The 20,206-nt window shown below is 42.0% G+C and overlaps 1 protein-coding gene across 7 annotated transcripts in view; it reads right to left on the bottom strand.

The window, feature by feature from the left end:
* The window catches only part of lama2 (laminin, alpha 2), a 389,595-nt gene that overhangs the window by 290,922 nt on the left and 78,467 nt on the right, over positions 1–20,206 (bottom strand). For all 7 annotated transcript variants that reach the window (XR_012395331.1, XM_073932092.1, XM_073932093.1 and 4 more), the window contains 4 exon segments: positions 19,415–19,514; positions 16,862–17,022; positions 5,974–6,114; positions 2,105–2,275 (listed from right to left, as the gene is read on the bottom strand). Coding sequence is in view for 6 of the 7 variants with exons in the window: in XM_073932092.1 (XP_073788193.1) it covers positions 2,105–2,275; positions 5,974–6,114; positions 16,862–17,022; positions 19,415–19,514 (573 nt within the window). In the remaining variant the exon portion in view is untranslated.

Raw genomic sequence — 20,206 nt, 5'->3', positions numbered from 1 at the left:
CAAAACATGATGACTTACGTTTTACGAGCTGCGCCACTGAGACTGTTAAGGGTAATGCAACATTTTACACCTATAAATCACACTATCTCTTTTTTAATGCACTCAGTGCGATGGTCAGACTTAACTTTGTTAACCGCATCAGCTAAACTCTCCCACTCTATTTTTTTCTTTTGTTGTTAATTCCGGAGGAAAAACGTGCAAATAACACAGTTTTTCTCTGGTCTGGTCTGGATGTTCGTCTGTTTGTTCTTCATCATCCACTGCATCACTTCCTTTTTTTCACCTTTATTGTTAGTATCACAACTATTAGGCCGTTTAAAGAAACTTCTCACACTCAGCTGCTGTGAGATTGTTGCAACTGTACGCAGCGGTGACAAAGAGGAGACAAAACAAGGGCAGTCGCCATCAGCTGGACAGGAGTGGGAATTACAGTTAGCAACAGAATACAATAGATCCCCCTCAGCATAATCCATCAAAATGACGGATCACCTTCAGGTTTTTCAGTCACTGCTGAAAAAAATCTGTCAATGACGGAAAATATTCGGCTAACGCGACCTCTGGTGTGTAGTGTCATCACAAATTCTGCACTAATGTTTTTTTACTAAGCGGAAATTCAAACCAGTTTCCCTGATATGAAATAAATAACCAAATCAGTGAAATAAATGACCAAACTATCAAATAATACCTGCCGTGAGTATAACCGCATTCACCATCGGGAGGCGATATACTCACTCTCGTAGGAGAAGTTTGCTATCACCATCCAAAATAAATGAAGTTTCACAAACTAATTTCGAGAGGAGCACGTGATATGATTGACTGCAGCTGGCAACTCATCTACACTAATTAGTTAGCCAATCAGATTTATCCAAACTCACTATAAGTAACCTAGCTAAGAACTACTCCCTTACCTTCGTTTTTCCGAAGAAACCCCCCCTATCTACCCCTTCTCCTCCTTTCCTCTTTTGCCGAGGGGAGCTCTCGAGAACACCTGACCTCATACTCCCCTCACATGCTCTATGGACCTGGCGGGAGCCCTGGGCTCAACTATCTCCGAGCTCAGGGTTCTCTCCCGGGACAGCATGCCAAACCTGCTAACTTGCTAACAAGCTGTCAAACAGTATCTAAGTGTGAAGTGTCCATCATTACACACTTCATTTTACCGGCTGAATGAGTGCATCATCCCGGTAATTAAAGTGCACTGAGTTTTCAGTGTGAACGCACTACTTACACTATTTACACTACAAAATGTTGCAGAATAGTGCATAAGTATGCGATACGGGACACAGCTAATTTTCTGTAAGAATTAACGCTTATAAATATCCAAACCTTAAAATGAAAGAAAAAAATCTAATAAATATATAAATTCTAATGATGTGTGTGAGTGTGTGTCAGAGAGCTTGTATTTGTGTGTGTGTGTGTGTGATGCCTCTCTCTATATTTCTATCTACTGTTGACTTTGAGACACTTTAGTACAGTGTACACATCTGATCTAATATTCATACTTCTGTTACACACACACACACACACACACACACACACACACACACACACACACACACACACACACACACACACACCCGCTCTCTTGCTCTCTCCCTGCGGGCACTAAAGTTAAATCAAGGGCAAATGAAAGGGTAAATGAGCCCGTAACATAATGATGATAGATGATGTCTGTATTGTGGTCATGTGAAGTGCACCATTACAGCACCACTTACATCAGCATATTGAGATGACACACACACACACACACACACACAGACGCCCCATTCACACGGGGCTTCAGCGTCAACGCTAGACTGAAGGCGGGGCTGAAGTTGGGGCTGAAATGATCATCAGCGTCAGCCAATGAAATTCAGTCAGCATTAGGCCACAGTCTAGCTGGTGTATTTGCATACAGTGATCTGATTGGCTGATGCTTCCGTCGGCGCTTTAAGAGTTGAGCTAGTCCCAACTTCTGCAGCAAGCAACACCTCTGAAGCGGTGCTGACGGATCCACAATGCAGTTCGGCAACGCCTGACATCACCCATTCAAAGTGAATGGCAAGCGTTGACGCTGACGCCCCGTGTGAATGGGGCGAGAGATAGAGAGAGAGCTTTGACTCACCTTCTTGCCCAGGTAAGCAGACGGGGCGCTCCAGTAGTAAGGTGCTGTCAGGTGAGTCTGAGCATCTGATTGGCTCACAGTAACCTGATGGGCGGTCTCTCTGCTTGGCTCGGCCCACACAAGCCCCTCCCCATCCGCTCCTGTCAGATACCATCCAGACATATCCGTCACCTGTATGCAAACACATGATAACACATGAGGTTCCTGATGAACTGGAGTAAATATCAGCCAGACAACGTCTTGGTCTTCTTACGTAACTCTCGTTCCCCAAAGGAGGAAATGAAGACGTTGATTGACTATGGAAACTCTTAGAAGCACCAATCACTCTGATTTGTATAACAATAGACCAATGGAATGCATATGATATTGGCAGGTTCAGCCCTCACAGGTGAAGCCACTCCGCAAATCAGAGTATGAAGGCTGCCTTGAGGCGAGGCGGTGGCACAGTGGGTAGTGCTCTCGCCTCACAGCAAGAAGGTCGCTGGTTTGAGCCTCAGCTGGGTCAGTTGGCATTTCTGCGTGGAGTTTGCATGCTCTCCCCGTGTTTGAGTAAGTTTCCGCCAGGTGCTCCGGTTTCCCCAACAAGTCCAAAGACATGCAGTACAGGTGAATTGGATAAGCTAAAATGTCCGTAGTGTTATGTGTGTGAATGAGTGTGTATGGTTGTTTCCCAGTGATGGATTGCAGCTGGAACCCATCACTGGGAAACACCCATACACACGCAATCACACACATAACACTACGGCCAATGTAGCCCACCCAATTCACCTGCCCCGCATGTCTTTAGACTTGTGGGGGAAACACGGCAGGCGCTTCAAACACCAATGCCAACACGGGAAGAACATGCAAACGCCACGCAACAGACCCATCCGAGGCTCAAACCAGCGACCTTCTGGCTGTGAAGTGATTGTCTTACCATTTAGATAAAAAAAAAAACAATGCATAAAGTAAATGTAATTTATCACACATGTCTGAGATATTAATGTTGAATACCCTTTTATCACAGTAACTATAAAAGCCCTGATAGAAGTGCAGTTTACGGATGTGGGACTGTAAATTAAACATTATGCTCTCTTCTTGCTGTTGTAATCAGTCTCATTATTTTTTTTTCCTTTTTCCGAAAGCCTTGATGACACTATCGTTGGGTTTATCTTTAATTATTTGAGCAAATAGGAATGTAAACAAATGATTTGTTGCACTCTCCCATTCAACCCAGCCGACTTCTGCTGCTGAGAAACCTGTGGCCTCATGTATCAACGCTGCGTACGCCAGGTTTCACGCTCAGAATCGCTCACGTTTGGATTTACTAAAGATGAACTGAACGTGGGAATGTGCGCAGCTCCACGGCAGCTTCATGGCAGGCGTACGCACAGTTTTTGTGCGTGTCTGTTTTATTTCTATTGGCTACTCCTAGAGGCAGTTGTGTTAAATTGCCCACTACAAAGTGTCTGAGCCTTGCAATGGCAGCTGTATGAGACGGGTTCATCTAGCAGGTATATAAGGTTTCCATACCATACAGTTGACCAGCTAAACATTAAAGCACAATTTCCAGCGGTCGCCTGTTTTCCCAGGGTAATCTGAGCTATCTACTGCACACACATTGCTATAAAGACACTATCTAAAGATGAATTTGCATGAGTGAATCAGAAACATTTCCATTCAATAAATGTGCAAATAAAATATGATGCACAAACTTATTAATGATTCCTACTTGTATTTCTCGTGATAAATAGTTGGCAAAATCTGATAAGTAGGGGGGAAAAAAAGAAGAAAGAGTTCATAAAACGCTGGACTCGAACCGAGTTCATGCTCGAACGTGTCAAAACATGTTGACATGCGTCTTATGAGCTGCACCACTGAGACTGATAAGGACACTGCAACATTTTACACCTATAAATCACACTATCTCTTTTTTTAATTCACTCAGATGTTCAGACCCAACGGTGTTAACCGCATCAGCTAAACTCTCCCACTCTATTTTTTTCTTTTGTTGTTAATTCCGGAGGACAAACTTGCAAATAACACCGCTTTCCTTCGGTCTACCTCCGAAAGCAGCACCTTCAATTCATATTCTGTTCAAAGTTTCTCTTCTTGCTTGCTTTTGCCGTTGCTTTTTCGTTGGGTTTTGCCAAAGTAGAGTCATTAGCATATTCATACGGGGGAGGAGGCAGGGAGGGGTTTTGTGCTCGTGCATGTTGCGCTCAGTTTCACGTTCATTCAGATGTAGAAAAGAATATGCGTGGGATTCGGCGTACACAGTCTTTCATACATCTGAATTATTTTCTGCGTGCGCACATTTACAGCTTTGTGCGTACGCAATGTTTTAGTATGATTTCCACGCAAGTCTTCGTACATGAGGCCCCTGGAAATGTGAAAATGTGTGCATACATTGAACGTGTCCCATTTCAATATCACTTACAAACTATAAAATGTTTAAACATCATTGTCAAATCTTATAATTTGTCTAATATCTGATTTATGCAAACTCATTTTTCAAATGATTTAAAGAAATACGAAAGAACAAATGGAACAATGAAAGAACAAATGTTTTTCTTTTAGAACTTAAAAAGTAAGAAACAAAAAAGGTGAAAATGACTTTAAATGGCTGGCAACCAGCTAAAAAAGCCTGATTATTTTAAGCTGATCACTTTTCATTAAGCCAAATAGTATTTTTTTTTCACATAAATGTTCAGAATCAGAGCCGTTAATGAGAAGAGTCCAGCGGGTCAGCAACAATCAGTTTTCTCGCTCATTTTCCCAAATTTGATCTGTGGTTGGATAAGCCAGACTGTTTCCTTCCAGCAATATTATCCACAGGTTATGTACGAGAGCTGCTCCTCTGTAATCACAGCATGGTTTGATAATATTCTCCAGAACCAGGAGGAACGGTTATAATGAGGCTTTAATGTATCATATTAACTTCACTTTCTGTTAGAGTTGTATTTATAGCCTATTTTCTATTTTCAGGTGTAGTTTACAGATGGCATGCAGCCTATTTTTTTATTTATGATGATTTGAATATACCTTAACAATTCACAAACAATATCTGAATTTAGGTGAATCAGAGGATCAGCAAAGCAAAATTAGCATTGTTTCTGCACTAGGGCAGCACTGTGGGTAGCACGATCGCCTCAGAACAAGAAGGTCGCTGGTTTGAGCCCCAGCTGGGTCAGTTGGCGTTTCTGTGTGGAGTTTGCATGTTCTCCTTGTGTTTGCGTGGATTTCCTCCGGGTGTTCCAGCTTCCCCCAAAAGTCCAAAGACATGCGGTACAGGTAAATTGGGTAGGCTAAATTGTCCGTAGTGTATGTGTGTGAATGTGTGTATGGTTGTTTCCCAGTGGTGGGTTGAAGCTGGAAGGGCATTTGCTGTGTAAAAAATATGCTGGATAAGTTGGCGGTTCATTTCGCAGTTGTCCGACTGACGTGTGTGTGTGTGTGTTTGTATCTGTGTGCATGTCTGTGTGTGTGCATGTGTAGTTTTAGGAGTGTGCTTCTCTCTCTCTGTGTGTGTGTGTGTGTGTGTGTGTGTGTGTAGTAGTGGTGTCTATATGTGTAAACACTGCTCATGAAAGTTCAAACATGATGACAACAACTTTGTTAACTCATTAAACTGGAAGATATGCATGTGAATCAGCTATGTGTGTGTGTGTGTGTGTGTGCATGCATGTGTGTGTGTGTTTGTGTGTGTGCGCCATTACTGCTTAATAAGACTGAAAGCCACCAGCCAAGCAGAGATTTAAGATAGTGTAACTAATGAGAATCGAGACATCTCTCACTCTCTCTCTCTCTCACACACACACACACACACACACACACACACACACACACACACACACACACACACCCTCACACACACACTGGTCTCCTACATTAGTGTAGTCCCACTGGGATTCGGCACACAGGCTGGCGACTCCAGAACAGTAGCACTTGTCACATCCGCGCACTCGTCCTCCGCTGAGATGGTAAAATCCCTGTTTACAGCGGTCACAGTCGCGTCCCTCCACATGCTCCTGAGGACACACACACACAGCAAAAGTGGGCCACATGCACTGGTAAACACTGGTAAAGCAGCTCTAACCCTTGGGAAGTGTGTTACTTAAACACACGCGCAGGTGTTCAAGCCTCTACAGCACAGCAAAAGTCCTCATTCTTCTGTTTGATGCATTTCAACATGAGTTTATTTGATCTAAAACATCATTTTAAAGGTTTTTATGATATAACCCCTCTACCGCACGCATTTTGATAAACCTGTAAAAAAATATTTGACGTTTTTCCTTTCTTAAAATGGCTTAACTTGAAGTGCTGTAAAAAAATGTGGAAAAAATTATATTTTTAAGGTACTTTATGAAATGTTGCCATATGGCAACAACGTACAACAGTGGATTTCTAAATTTGAGAAATTTCAAATTTAAAACTTTCCTTATAATTAATATTTTTTTTGTTTGAAATAATTTAGATGGTGTTGCATCATTATGAGCTTTAACACAGAACTTATAAATGACACCTTGTACATACTTTACCACAACTCATATTCCAACAGCTTGCTATTCTTTTTTGTTGAATATTATTGAAAACAAAACTTATATTGAACCAGAACTGACCCGATTCTGGGCCACAGTTTGCTTTTATTCTGGCCTAGATCTGGCCTACACCTTAAACTTGCAGGGTGTGGCAAAGTACAAAAATCCCAGCATGCATGGCAATATGACTACATCATATACCTTACTGATGCTCCAGTTTTCATTATCTGCTGTTGATTCTGCTGTTGACGTTGTTGATTTTGTCTCTTTTAGGGTGCGTTCACACCTGTGAATGGATTCAGTTGCTTCGAAACAGAGATTACAATTGTTACCTTGTTGCTCTTTGCTCTTGGAGCGGTTCGCTTTCACACTGCAAAGTTTCTAATCGGACCAAAAGAGCTAAAACAAGTCACATGCGAGTAAACTCTCCTCTCATTGGTCAGAGTGTCAGGGTTTATTTTGCAGCGTCCCACTCAGCTGTCAGGAGAGGTGGTGGTTTGGTGGTGATTGACAGGGTGCGCGCGATGTGTCTTAGGAGAGATGCAGTGGGGAGGGTGAGAAGGCTGCGCGACGATGCCTATTTGAGGACTGGGAGGGAGACGCGAGATTACCGGGAGATCATCACTCGTTTGCGGGCATCCGGAGACTCGCGAAACTTCCTGCCCTACTCATAATTCTCTCTTCATATCTCCGTATGCCTATTACATATCCATAAAACACTGTGATATAACCGCGCTCGGATCGCTTTCTCACTGCAATCGAACCGCTCCAGGGTTCGTTTCAATAGAGCCGAGACCACCTCACTCAGGCGGTCTCAGACCGATTACTTTGGTGTGGAACAAAGCGCGATTGCCCTGTTCACATATGCCAAACGAACCGCGCTAACTGGGCAAACGAGAAAGGTTCCAAAACAAAAGTGTAGGTGTGAAAGCACCCTTAGTCTCCTGTTTGTGATGTTTGTGAGTTTTGTTCGTTGTGTTGATTGTCATCATTTTTGAGGTTCATACGCTGAATATTGATGTCTCTGTCAGCAGAAGTTGAACCAAAGTAATTTTCAGGGGTGCGCAGTTGTACAAATCTACATTTGATTATTGAATTATGGGAATTATTGGCTCGACATGTTTTGATTTAAAGAACATGTTTCAGTCTCCTGCCTTACCCAGATCATAAAAACACATATAAACACATTTAGATCATTTACTTTAATCAGTACTATAGGAACGTGAATTGGTCTAATCAGCAATAATGATGAGACGGCCTACAGGGAGGAGATACAGCATCTGGCCACTTGGTGCACCAACAACAATCTGCTCCTTAACACCAACAAGACCAAGGAGCTCATTGTGGACTTCAGGAAGGGACGAACAGGCTCACATGATCCCATCCACATCAATAGGATGACCGTTGAGCCTGTCTCATCCTTCGAGATCCTGGGGACTAGAGATGCGCGGTTGGCGGTTATAGCCGCGGACTCCGCGGATAAACCGCGGATCGGGCGGATGACGTTACGAAAAAATAATATTTTAATTAAATTCGGGCGGGTGGCGGGCGGTTGTACTGTTTTTATATTCATAGCTGGCGCACCAACGAAAAAGCCTAGGACTGACTTCACAGAATGGGAGGAGGAATCGGATACACTAATTCTGGATGAAGTGTACAGAAGTATTCCTCTACAAACTTCCGTATAGACGGATCAGCAGAGGAAAATCTACTTTCCTTTTGGGAGAAATAAGGCCAGGCATTCCCACGACTACAGCACCTTTCCAAGAGAATTCTATGCATTTCAGCAACAAGTGCTGCGAGCGAGCGCTCCTTCAGTGCAGCAGGGCGCATTATAGTGGCTATGCAGGCGCTCCCGTCTGAATCCTGACACTGTGGATGCTATTTTATTCCTGCATTGTGCCAAGAAAAAATCAAACTAGACCTAAGGTCAGGCATATTAAACCAATTAGCCTATGTTATTTAGGCTACACATATGTTCAATATAAACTTTTGAGTTCGGTCAGCTGATAATTTTACGTTCATATTGGTTTAGCCTATTCTATTCTAGACATGTTGGCCTCGCTTTTACGTTCCGAGGCTAAGGTTATTTTGCCAGAATTTCTTTGTCGCAAATTTAATGGCGTAGTATTTCGTTATGCTTCAAGTTTGAGGAGAATGGGGATGATCCTAAGTCCATGGGTTATTGGGGCACTTGTCATACATGCACTTTAGCCTGGTCAGGTTCGCTCAAAGAGGGATGGCATATCTATTTTTCTAATTTAAATCCTAATTGTGGGAGTGACTGAGCCTACAAGGCTTAGGCACGATATGACGTTTTTATTAAAAAATTTTCAACTGTTTGCCAAAGCATGCGACTATAGCCTACATTAAGATATTTATGTTAATATTTTTTTTACTGCCTGTTGTTTCATTTGGCATATAAAATAGGTATTGTCTGATAGAGATATCAATAAAGGTTCATCTGTGTCGCAGAACTGTGTTGTTTCCGATTTCTACAAGCTCAATAACATCCACAGCAAAAAAATAAAAAAATAGTCGAAAAACTGTGCCCATTAATTAGATATGCAAGGCAAGCAGGTACGTTTTTGGGGTTGCTATGGACAACTACAAATGTAAATATTATTAGGCTATAATGTAAATGACTTATTATTCTATCTATTTACTAAAAAATTAAGTGAAATAGGCATTTAGTAGTAGGCTAAATAGCAGCATGTTGAAATGATGTGTCTGCGTTTTCTATTAGGCTATTAGTCAAAGGACCTTTCCTGGACCACCAACACCTCCAGCCTGGTCAAGAAGGCTCACCAGCACCTATTCTTCTTAAGGTAACTTAAGAAGAACCAGAGTTAATCAGCCGTCTTGGTGAACTTCTACCACAGCACAATAGAGAGCATCCTGACCAACCGCGTCACAGTCTGGTATGGAAGCTGCTCTGTTGCTGAGCAGCAGGTGGTGAAAACTGCCCAACGCATCACATGGACCACACTGCAAGCCATAGAGGACATCCAAAGGAAACACTGTCTGTGCCGAGCATGCAGTATTCTGAAGGACACCTTTCACCCCGCTCACAAACTGCCTTCCGGCAGGCGCTTCAGGCTCCCCCATACAAAAACCAGCAGACTGAAGAACAGCTTTTTCCCCAGAGCTGTCCCCCTCTTGAACTCTGCCCCTCACAGCCCTTCCAATACACCCCCCACTCTCCTCTAACATATACTCCTCACAATCACTACACTGTTTAACATTTGCATATTTAAAATTTGCACATATTTATTAACCTACATTGCACTGATTCACTTATTTGAACTGCACATATACACTTGTAATCATCTTTATTTATCTGCACACTACAGATTATTAATAGCAACCTGCACATATATATTTATATATTGTAAATCTGTTCATAGCTAATCCAACCTGTATATACTGTTGATAGTACATCCATCTGTAAATATGACCATAGTTTTTCTATAACTGCACTTTATAACTGATACCTGCGTCCTGCACTTGCTGCTATTGCACTGCTGGTTAGACCTAAACTGCATTTCGTTGCATTGTACTTGTACATGTGTGATGACAATAGAGTTGAATCTTATCTAATGTGAAGAGACTTTCAACCAGCACAACAAAACATGTTTCTGGAGACAATCACCTACTGCACCTTTAATAACATTGTGTACATTTTTGGGTGAACTCACGCTTTAAAGAGACTGCTATCAACTTCTGAATGCCAATCAAAAGGGAGAACTTTTCTAACAGTTTCTCACAACTTCCCTCAGACGTACTTTTCTGTTTCCGTCACCAGGCTGTGTTCTGACACTTTGCTTTATTTCTGTATATGTCAGCTCTCGGCAGGTTTGGCATCAGGCAGCGGCACCTGGAGCGAGTCCATCCCGTCTGTGGGTGTAATTTACTGATGTTTCCTAATGTTCGTTTAGACTGGCGCAGACATCACTCAACAGATCAGACCATCTACAGCCTCTTCATTTACACTCTTCACCTCTACTCGTCTGCTCATCCATCCAGAGGAGTCCTGTGAAATCCTCCACAATCATCTGAAGACCTGCGTTACAGAAGAGGCTGATCTCACATTTACACCATTTCTCAGTTGGTGCACTGAAACTCTCTCAAGAGTTCACACTTAGCTGATGATTGAGAATAAAGCTTGTTTGGCGTGCTGTCCCCGGAGAGAGCCTTGAGCTTATAAGATCCTCGAGCCCTGGGTTCTCTCCCGTTGCAGGGCGAGAGGGGAGTTTGAGCTCAGGTAGATCTCGATGACTAACCCTCCTGCTTATTGTAGCTACGTGTCAGATATGGATGCTGAAGGTGTACTCAGAGTTTAGCTAAAATAATAATTTTGGATTAATTGTTTAGGGTGCTTGTTTTTGAATTGTGGGAGGAAACCGGAGGACCCGGGGAAAACCCACGCGATCATGGGGAGAATGAGCAAAACTCCGCACAGAAATGTCAACTGGTTTGGAAGGGAATTAAACCAGGGGCGTTCTTGCTGTGAGGCAACATCGCTAATCACTGGCCATCGTGTCGCCCGTTTGAAACGAGGGAAAGTAGGGATGGGTGGGGGGGGTTTCTTCAAGACAAAGATATTAGCCCCTTTCACACAGTGATACCGGTAAATATCCGGAAAATTTCCGGAACTACTTTACCGGTATATTAAAAAAAACGCTGTTCACACAGGCGAGGACGTTACTGAATTTTTCCGGAAAAGAGCATTTACACATCCATCGCAAAATGCCGGTAAATTCTGACATCATTAACCAGAAATTACCTCTAAACGGCTGCGCTTGTGTTTGTAAACATTTGACTACATTACAAACTCTTCGGATGGATCAGTATTGAGTACAACTCTAATGAAAACATAGGGAAACACTTTCGCATGTCGAGATGTTCTAATATCTGTGTGTGCTGGCGCTATGGGCGCTCACGGGCACACGCAAAGCTTGAAGGTAAACAAACAACGGATTATCATAAACATTTTATCGATAATTATTTACACAGCATTAAGAAGGAACATATAAACATGATCTGACTAACATCTAGCAGCTAAAGGTGTCTGGAAAAAATATTCAAAGGCTTTTATTCTCATAAACCGCGCGCACGTGAATGCGTCTGACTGTTGTGATTGGCTAAAGCAGGTGTCTGATGTCAGCACGTTCTAGACGTGCACGCGCTTATTACGGTAATCTTCCTTCTGCATTCACACAGCGCAGCATTCCGGCAAATTACCGGTAATGTTACAACTTCTCTTTCCAGAAAATAGCCAGAACGAATTTACCGGTATTTTCAAAAAGGGCCTGTTCACACATACAACCTTTCCGGAAAATTGCCGGTAATTTCCCGGAAAGGTCTGTATGTGTGCAAGGGGCTATTGAGATGAGAAAAGTCTGGTTATTTATAGTGAGTTACGATCGTCTGATAGGATAATTAGTCATTAGCTAAAGTTGGAACAGCTGTAAGCAATCATAAGCACGTGATACTCTCGAAATTTGTATATAAATAAACTTCACTTATTAGAGTCGGAAACTGATTTAGTGCTGGGACACATTAAGGCCCAATCCTAATTCTATTTTTCTACTCCTTCCCCTTGTCCAAACTCGGTCCTGGAGGGCCGGTGTCCTGCAAAGTTTAGCTCCAAACCCAATCAGACGCACCTGGGCTACCTAATCAAGCTCTTACTAGGCTTTCTAGAAATATCCAAGTTTGGACACCAAAAAAAATGAAGCTTTATTGACTAACAAACAGAAACTAACACCTAACACAAACACACATTCATAAAGGAGAGTAAAGAAAGAAAAATAGGAGTTTGAGAGAGTGTAAAAACCCCAAGTAAACCAAGAATAATCAATATACAGCGCATCCGGAAAGTATTGATAGCTCTTCACTTTTCTTCCACATTTGTTTATATAGCAGCCTTATTTCACAATGGGTAAAATTAATTTATTTCCTCAACATTCTCCACACAATCCTCCATAATGATAATGTGGAAACGAGTTTTTGAAATTGTTGCAAATAAAAAAGCTGAAAAATCCCATCTACATCAGTATTCTGAGGCTGCAGCTCTGCACAAGACTTTTGGCCAGCGGAGAAATTAAAATGGTCGTGCTGAACTGAGTCTGGTTCTCTCAAGGTTTTTTTTGTCACTCTCCTATTGGTAAAGGTTTTTTCCCTCTCCGCTGTCGCCACTGGCTTGCATGGTTCAGGATCTGTAAAGCTACGCATCGATGAATTTGCTCTTCAGTGTTTGGACTCTCAGTAATGACTTTAAACCACACTGAACTGAGCTAAACTGAACTGAACTTAAACACTAAAAACTGAACTACCCTGATCCAGTTACTATGACCATTTATGTGAAGCTGCTTTGACACAATCTACATTGTAAAAGCGCTATACAAATAAAGCTGAATTAAATTGAATTATTCACAGCCTTTTCAGTGAAGACCTAAATTGAACTGTTCCCCTTCTCTCATTGGTGTTTGCTGATGTGAGGGCAGTATCAGCCTGTCACTCAAATCGGATCCACCAATAAAAAAACCGCAGCCGTCCAATCAACTCCCCATGGGCAAAAATCAAGCCCCATCCTGCATGTGTTCTTGCTCCAGATCTCGTTTCACAAAACAGTGAAGAAGGAACAATGCAACTGATGTTTTTAACTGCTGTAGAAAAGCAGCCGTTGCTTTCTTGGCATCAGCGTTCTGCTTGTCAGATCCCTCATGCATCTGAACCGTCCACCTACTTCGGAAAGGTTGAGTCACAGCATGGGTGTACGGCATGTTTTACTGCAAAACACTCACCATGTACTTTGCTGCTGGAAAACTGAAATCACCTTGAGATCCCACAACGAGTCCCTGAGCTGAAATCAGTCATTAGAGGCCTCTGCCAACTCGAGAAGAACAGGCCGAGCTGACCTTCTGTGTGGATGCAAAGCCTGATTTACTGTCCATGTGAACTACAGGTTAGTACCACAGCAGTGTTTCTGAATGACTGGTCTCTGGAAAACTGCCGCTGATGTTTCTGTGCTGGAGTTCTGTTCATCTGAAAGTCTAAACACAGGCGTCAAAGTCCAGGAGGGCAGCAGCTCTGCACAGTTTAGTTCCAACACACTTGGTCAAACTAACTGAGTGCTTCAGGCTTGTTCGACACCTACAGATAGGTGTGTTGAAGCAGGGCTGGAGGGATACTTTGCAGGGCTGCGGCCCTCCAGGAATTTTGACACCTCCCCAGATAGCATACACAAATGTGGGCCACTTTAGGCAGGTATGCTGCACTGGTGGTCTTTCTTTGGTCCAGACAAAATGAATGTGAGCCTGAAGTGGCCCACCTGTATAATAACAAAGGAGGGGGCACATATTCAGATTCATATATGGGTCATTTAAGGCAAAGATTTGGCACTTATGGCAAAATGTAATCTGAATGTGAGCCTAATGTGGCCCATGTGGAAAATGATCAATTTGGCCCAAATGCCAGAGGACAAATGTGGGCCACAGTTGGCAAAAATGTGGCATAGTCATTTAAGTGTAATCTGGGTCCAAACCTAAAGTGGCTCACACGTGTAAGTGCAAATGTGGCCCAGTTATCCTAAAACATATGTGGGCCACTTTTGGCGAATATTTGGCACAGTAAACTATGGCTAATGTGGCCCAGAGAAGATATGGCAAATGTGGCTCCAACACTAATCAGACACACCTGAACAAGCTAATCAAGATCTTAGGTATACTTGAAACACTCAGCCAGGTTTATGAAGTAAGTTGAAGCTAAACACTGGAGGGACACCGGCCCTCCAGGACAGAGATTGGTGACCCCTGACATAGACTAAAGTCACCATCATGGAGAAAAGTTTATGCTTTAGTTGGGCTCACAGCCCTGAACCTCATAATATAAATTTTCACCTAGGGTACGCTTTTGTCGTGTGTTTCAAATGACATATCCACTAGATGGCGCTGTCACACATTTTGCGAATCTGAAACATGATACTTAGGGATACTTCATGTTTTTGTACATTTTTAGTTGACAAATCCACTAGAGGGCGCTGTCTAGATTTGCAAATCTAAAATATTTTATCTAGAGTACGTTTTGTTTTATGTTTCACATGACAAATCTACTAGATGGTGCTGTCATAGGTTTTGCGAATCTGAAATGTTACTTAAGGAATGTTTTTGTTGTACATTTTAGATGACAAATACACTAGAGGTTGTCTAGGTTTGTGAATCTAAATTATTTTAACTGGGTGCATTTTGTCTTATGTTTCAAATAGATCCACTAGAGGGAACTGGCTACATTGTTGTGAATTGGATATACGTTCCTTAGGGATTGTTTTTGTTGTATGTTTCAGATTAAGAACACACTAGAGGGCGCTGTCTACATGTTTGTGAATCTGAAATACTGAAAATACGTGAAATACGTATAAATGAGCAATATCACATGAGTAGCAGTGCGATATGGCTGTATATATCGGCACTGGTGGGAGGCGTGCATTGTGCCCCCACCAGTGCCGATATACAGCCTAATCTCACTGCTACGAGTGTGATATTGCGTTTATACAACAGTTCCCTGCTGAAAAATCCAGCTTAAACCAGCCTAGGCTGGTTGGCTGGTTTTAGCTGGTCAACCAGGCTGGTTTTAGAGGGGTTTTGGCCACTTCCAGGCTGGTTTTCAGCCATTTTTAGCCTGGTCTTAGCTGGTCAGGCTGAAAAATGACCAGCTAAATCCAGCTAAAACCAGCTTGACCAGCCTGGTTTAAGCTGGACATAGCTGGTTTTGGCTGGGCTCCCAGCCTGCTAGGCTGGTCAAGCTGGTTTTAGCTGGTCATCTCCCAGCCTAACCAGCTAAGACCAGGCTGGAAATGGCTGGAAACCAGCCTGGAAGTGGCCAAAACCCCTCTAAAACCAGCCTGGTTGACCAGCTAAAACCAGCCAACCAGCCCAGGCTGGTTTAAGCTGGATTTTTCAGCAGGGTTTGACGGCATAATTGTGTATATATTAACAAAATCAAACATGGAGAGTCTCAAAAACCCTTTTGTATGAGGAACTACTTTCTTCCGCGTTGGATTCAAATCATAAGCTGACAGTTAAACAGCTGAGCAAGCATCTTTTACACTTCAGATCTGTAGTGTCTGCCTTTTGCTGGCTGTATGTGGGCGGAGCGATACACAAAGGGTAAAGAGGCTGTACGGGTGCTGATATTACCTTAATATATCACTGCTATCAGCCAATCAGATTCGAGAACCAGACAGCACTGTTGTATAATCTGAAATATGTCACGTTTCAGATGAAAAATAGACATAGAGAAGCATATCTTATCATATATCTTTAACCTTCAGTGTTACTAAAACAAGCAGGTTTGAGTTTACAGACTTGTTGTTGTAGGAACTCCTGGATGACTTTTGAGGAATCGATTGTCTTGAATTGTGTCAAATCCTCAATAATCAATAATCCTCCTCTTGCTGGCCTCATTCCGTCGTGAGCGTCATTATCTCTGCGCTGGACATTAGCAGGGGTTGCTTTTTTAATTACTGATGCTGCAGGTTCTCTGTACTGTGCATATGTGACCTTGCATCTTCTGACCAGGGTCACTTTTGCGTCGTCGTGCTTAATAACGCTTCTTTTCTAATTAGCGGATAAACTCATGCGAACAGCAGATTTCAGAAACACTGATTGGCATCTATAAATATCTAAACATCAAGACCCCAGCCTACACACAGACCTCCATGAAGCCGTTTCTCAGAAAATCCAAAACGCAGTTTCAAATATTTTACAAGGCACATTTTGCAGGAAGACAACTGCTAAAAGGGATATTTCTAAAGGGGCTAATATAATAATATTGACCCTAAAAATAGTTTTACAAAATTTTAAAAAGCCTTTATTCTAGCCAAACTCAAAAAAGTAAATAAAATAAGACTTATGGTTTGTTTTGTAGACAATCAAAATAAAATTGCTTAAAAGAGATAGCAAATAAAAAGATTAACTTTAAAATGGTTAAAAAAATTAAAAACTGCTTTTATTCTAGCCAAAATAAAACAAATGAGACTTTCTCCAGAAGAAAAAATATTATAGGAAATACTATGAAAAATTAATTGCTCTGTTTAAACATAATTTGGCAAATAATTGCGAAAATTTACAAAAGGGCTAATAATTTATGTGGATATAGTTTAAAAAACCTTAGTGAATTTATAGAACAGCAGATATAGCAATACTTATGCGTGTTGTGTTGAGACGTGTCATACCTTACACACACAGGGCGGCTGGCAGGGATCCTGGTTAATACTGCCGTCACTGCTGCATCTGCAGCGCTCACACTGAGGGAATCCAGCATATCCAAACACACACCTGTCACAGTGCTCACCTGCGTATCCCGGCTTACAGATGCACGAGCCCACAGGCAGATCTGCACACAACAAACACACCGTCACATCAACTCTACACCAAACACACTGCTATACTACTGGAGTTATCTCAGTTTGGATCTCAGTTTGAACTGCTTAGTGCTGTCTTGAATAATGCGCAGATTAGTGTATACTCCAACAGCTGTTTTCAATTCTGTCTGCGTTGTGTTGCTGATTGTTTGGCGCTATCTAGTGTCTGAATAATGCGCAGATTAGTGTATCCTCCATCAGCTGTTTTAGTGTCTGTCAGCTTTGTGTTCTTGTCTGTTTGTCTCCATCTAGTGTCTGAATAATGCGCAGGTTAGTGTATACTCCATCAGCTGTTTTAGTTTCTGTTGTGTTTTCGACTGTCTCCATCTAGTGTCTGAATAATGCGCAGGTTAGTGTATACTCCATCAGCTGTTTTAGTGTCTGTTGTGTCTTTGACTGTTTGTCTCCATCTTGTGTCTGAATAATGCGCAGGTTAGTGTATACTCCATCAGCTGTTTTAGTGTCTGTTGTGTTTTTGACTGTTTGTCTCCATCTAGTGTCTGAATAATGCGGAGGTTAGTGTATACTCCATCAGCTGTTTTAGTTTCTGTTGTGTTTTTGACTGTTTGTCTCCATCTAGTGTCTGAATAATGCGAAGGTTAGTGTAAACTCCATCAGCTGTTTCAGTGTCTGTTGTGTCTTTGACTGTTTGTCTCCATCTAGTGTCTGAATAATGCGCAGGTTAGTGTATACTCCATCAGCTGTTTTAGTTTCTGTTGTGTTTTTGACTGTTTGTCTCCATCTTGTGTCTGAATAATGCGCAGGTTAGTGTATACTCCATCAGCTGTTTTAGTTTCTGTTGTGTTTTTGACTGTTTGTCTCCATCTTGTGTCTGAATAATGTGCAGGTTAGTGTATACTCCATCAGCTGTATTAATTTCTGTCGGCTTTGGGTTTTTTACCTTCTCCATCTTGTGTCTGAATAATGCGCAGGTTAGAGTATACTCCATCAGCTAATTTAGTGTCTGTTGTGTCTTTGACTGTTTGTCTCCATCTAGTGTCTGGATAATGCGCAGGTTAGTGTATACTCCATCAGCTAATTTAGTGTCTGTTGTGTCTTTGACTGTTTGTCTCCATCTAGTGTCTGAATAATGCGCAGGTTAGTGTATACTCCATCAGCTGTTTTAGTTTCTGTTGTGTTTTTGACTGTTTGTCTCCATCTAGTGTCTGAATAATGCGCAGGTTAGTGTATACTCCATCAGCTGTTTTAGTTTCTGTTGTGTTTTTGACTGTTTGTCTCCATCTAGTGTCTGAATAATGCGCAGGTTAGTGTATACTCCATCAGCTGTTTTAGTTTCTGTTGTGTTTTTGACTGTTTGTCTCCATCTAGTGTCTGAATAATGCGCAGGTTAGTGTATACTCCATCAGCTGTTTCAGTGTCTGTTGTGTCTTTGACTGTTTGTCTCCATCTAGTGTCTGAATAATGCGCAGGTTAGTGTATACTCCATCAGCTGTTTTAGTTTCTGTTGTGTTTTTGTCTGTTTGTCTCCACCTAGTGTCTGAATAATGTGCAGGTTAGTGTATACTCCATCAGCTGTTTTAGTTTCTGTTGTGTTTTTGACTGTTTGTCTCCATCTAGTGTCTGAATAATGCGAAGGTTAGTGTATACTCCATCAGCTGTTTTAGTGTCTGTTGTGTGTTTGACTGTTTGTCTCCATCTTGTGTCTGAATAATGCACAGGTTAGTGTTTACTCCATCAGCTGTTTTAGTGTCTGTTGTGTCTTTGACTGTTTGTCTCCATCTAGTGTCTGAATAATGCACAGGTTAGTGTATACTCCATCAGCTGTTTTAGTTTCTGTTGTGTTTTTGTCTGTTTGTCTCCACCTAGTGTCTGAATAATGTGCAGGTTAGTGTATACTCCATCAGCTGTTTTAGTTTCTGTTGTGTTTTTGACTGTTTGTCTCCATCTAGTGTCTGAATAATGCGCAGGTTAGTGTATACTCCATCAGCTGTTTTAGTTTCTGTTGTGTTTTTGTCTGTTTGTCTCCACCTAGTGTCTGAATAATGTGCAGGTTAGTGTATACTCCATCAGCTGTTTTAGTGTCTGTTGTGTGTTTGACTGTTTGTCTCCATCTTGTGTCTGAATAATGCACAGGTTAGTGTATACTCCATCAGCTGTTTTAGTGTCTGTTGTGTCTTTGACTGTTTGTCTCCATCTAGTGTCTGAATAATGCACAGGTTAGTGTATACTCCATCAGCTGTTTTAGTTTCTGTTGTGTTTTTGACTGTTTGTCTCCATCTTGTGTCTGAATAATGCGCAGATTAGTGTATACTCCATCAGCTGTTTTCCTTTCTGTCAGCTTTGCGTTTTGGCCAGTGTCCCTGCTGTGTGTTGTGCTGTATTGTGTAGTGGATTGTGTTGTACCTGTGGTGGCCTGACTCTCATCAGGGACGCATGTAGAGTGAAGTGCCCCTCGCAGGTCACATGTGCAGGGTGTGCAGGGCCAAGGCTCCAGTGGACTCACCTGGGGAACCGTTAACATCGTCATCATCAATCACACAAAACACTACCTTCAAATTCACACTAGTAAGTAAGTAAGTAATGTACATATATTCGGCGCATTCATTGTGTATGACCATACATTGAAAATGTCTACAATCATATGAGAGGGGCTCTCCACACCAACACCAGTGTGCAGCTCCAAATGGATGATGGCGCAGTCCCTTCTCCTCCTCACACAAGTGGTCTGTATCAGCGCTCTCATCAGGGAAAAAATGAATAATCCTAATAATAATGACAAAACTTAAAGATTTCATATGAAGTGGACATAAAGGTCTGCATTATGCGGATGACAATGATGATCATGATGATGATGACAATTGATGTCAGTGCGTGCTTTTTCCAGCATTCCTCAGAATATAATGTTTTGTGTTCAACAGAAGAAAGAAACTGATGAAAGTTTACAATCGCTCGAGGGTGGGTGAGTAAATGATGAGCACGTTTTCATTTCGGGGCAATCTGGCCCTTCATAAGTCTCTGAAAAACCTGTGATTGAATATTACGGCACAAGACTGTACAGAAGTCATTTATAAATCAGACGAAACTAAATCATTGCTTTTGCATTAGTGGAACTGAAGATGGTAATATAATGAGACAAAAGCTTGGCGCAGCAGTTGCACATTTATGCAGGACAACAGTTGGTGAAGGAAGTAAAAA

This window comes from Danio rerio, chromosome 20, assembly GCF_049306965.1.
Source record: "Danio rerio strain Tuebingen ecotype United States chromosome 20, GRCz12tu, whole genome shotgun sequence".
Lineage (NCBI taxonomy): Eukaryota > Metazoa > Chordata > Actinopteri > Cypriniformes > Danionidae > Danio > Danio rerio.
This window is presented reverse-complemented; position numbering and strand designations above follow the sequence as displayed.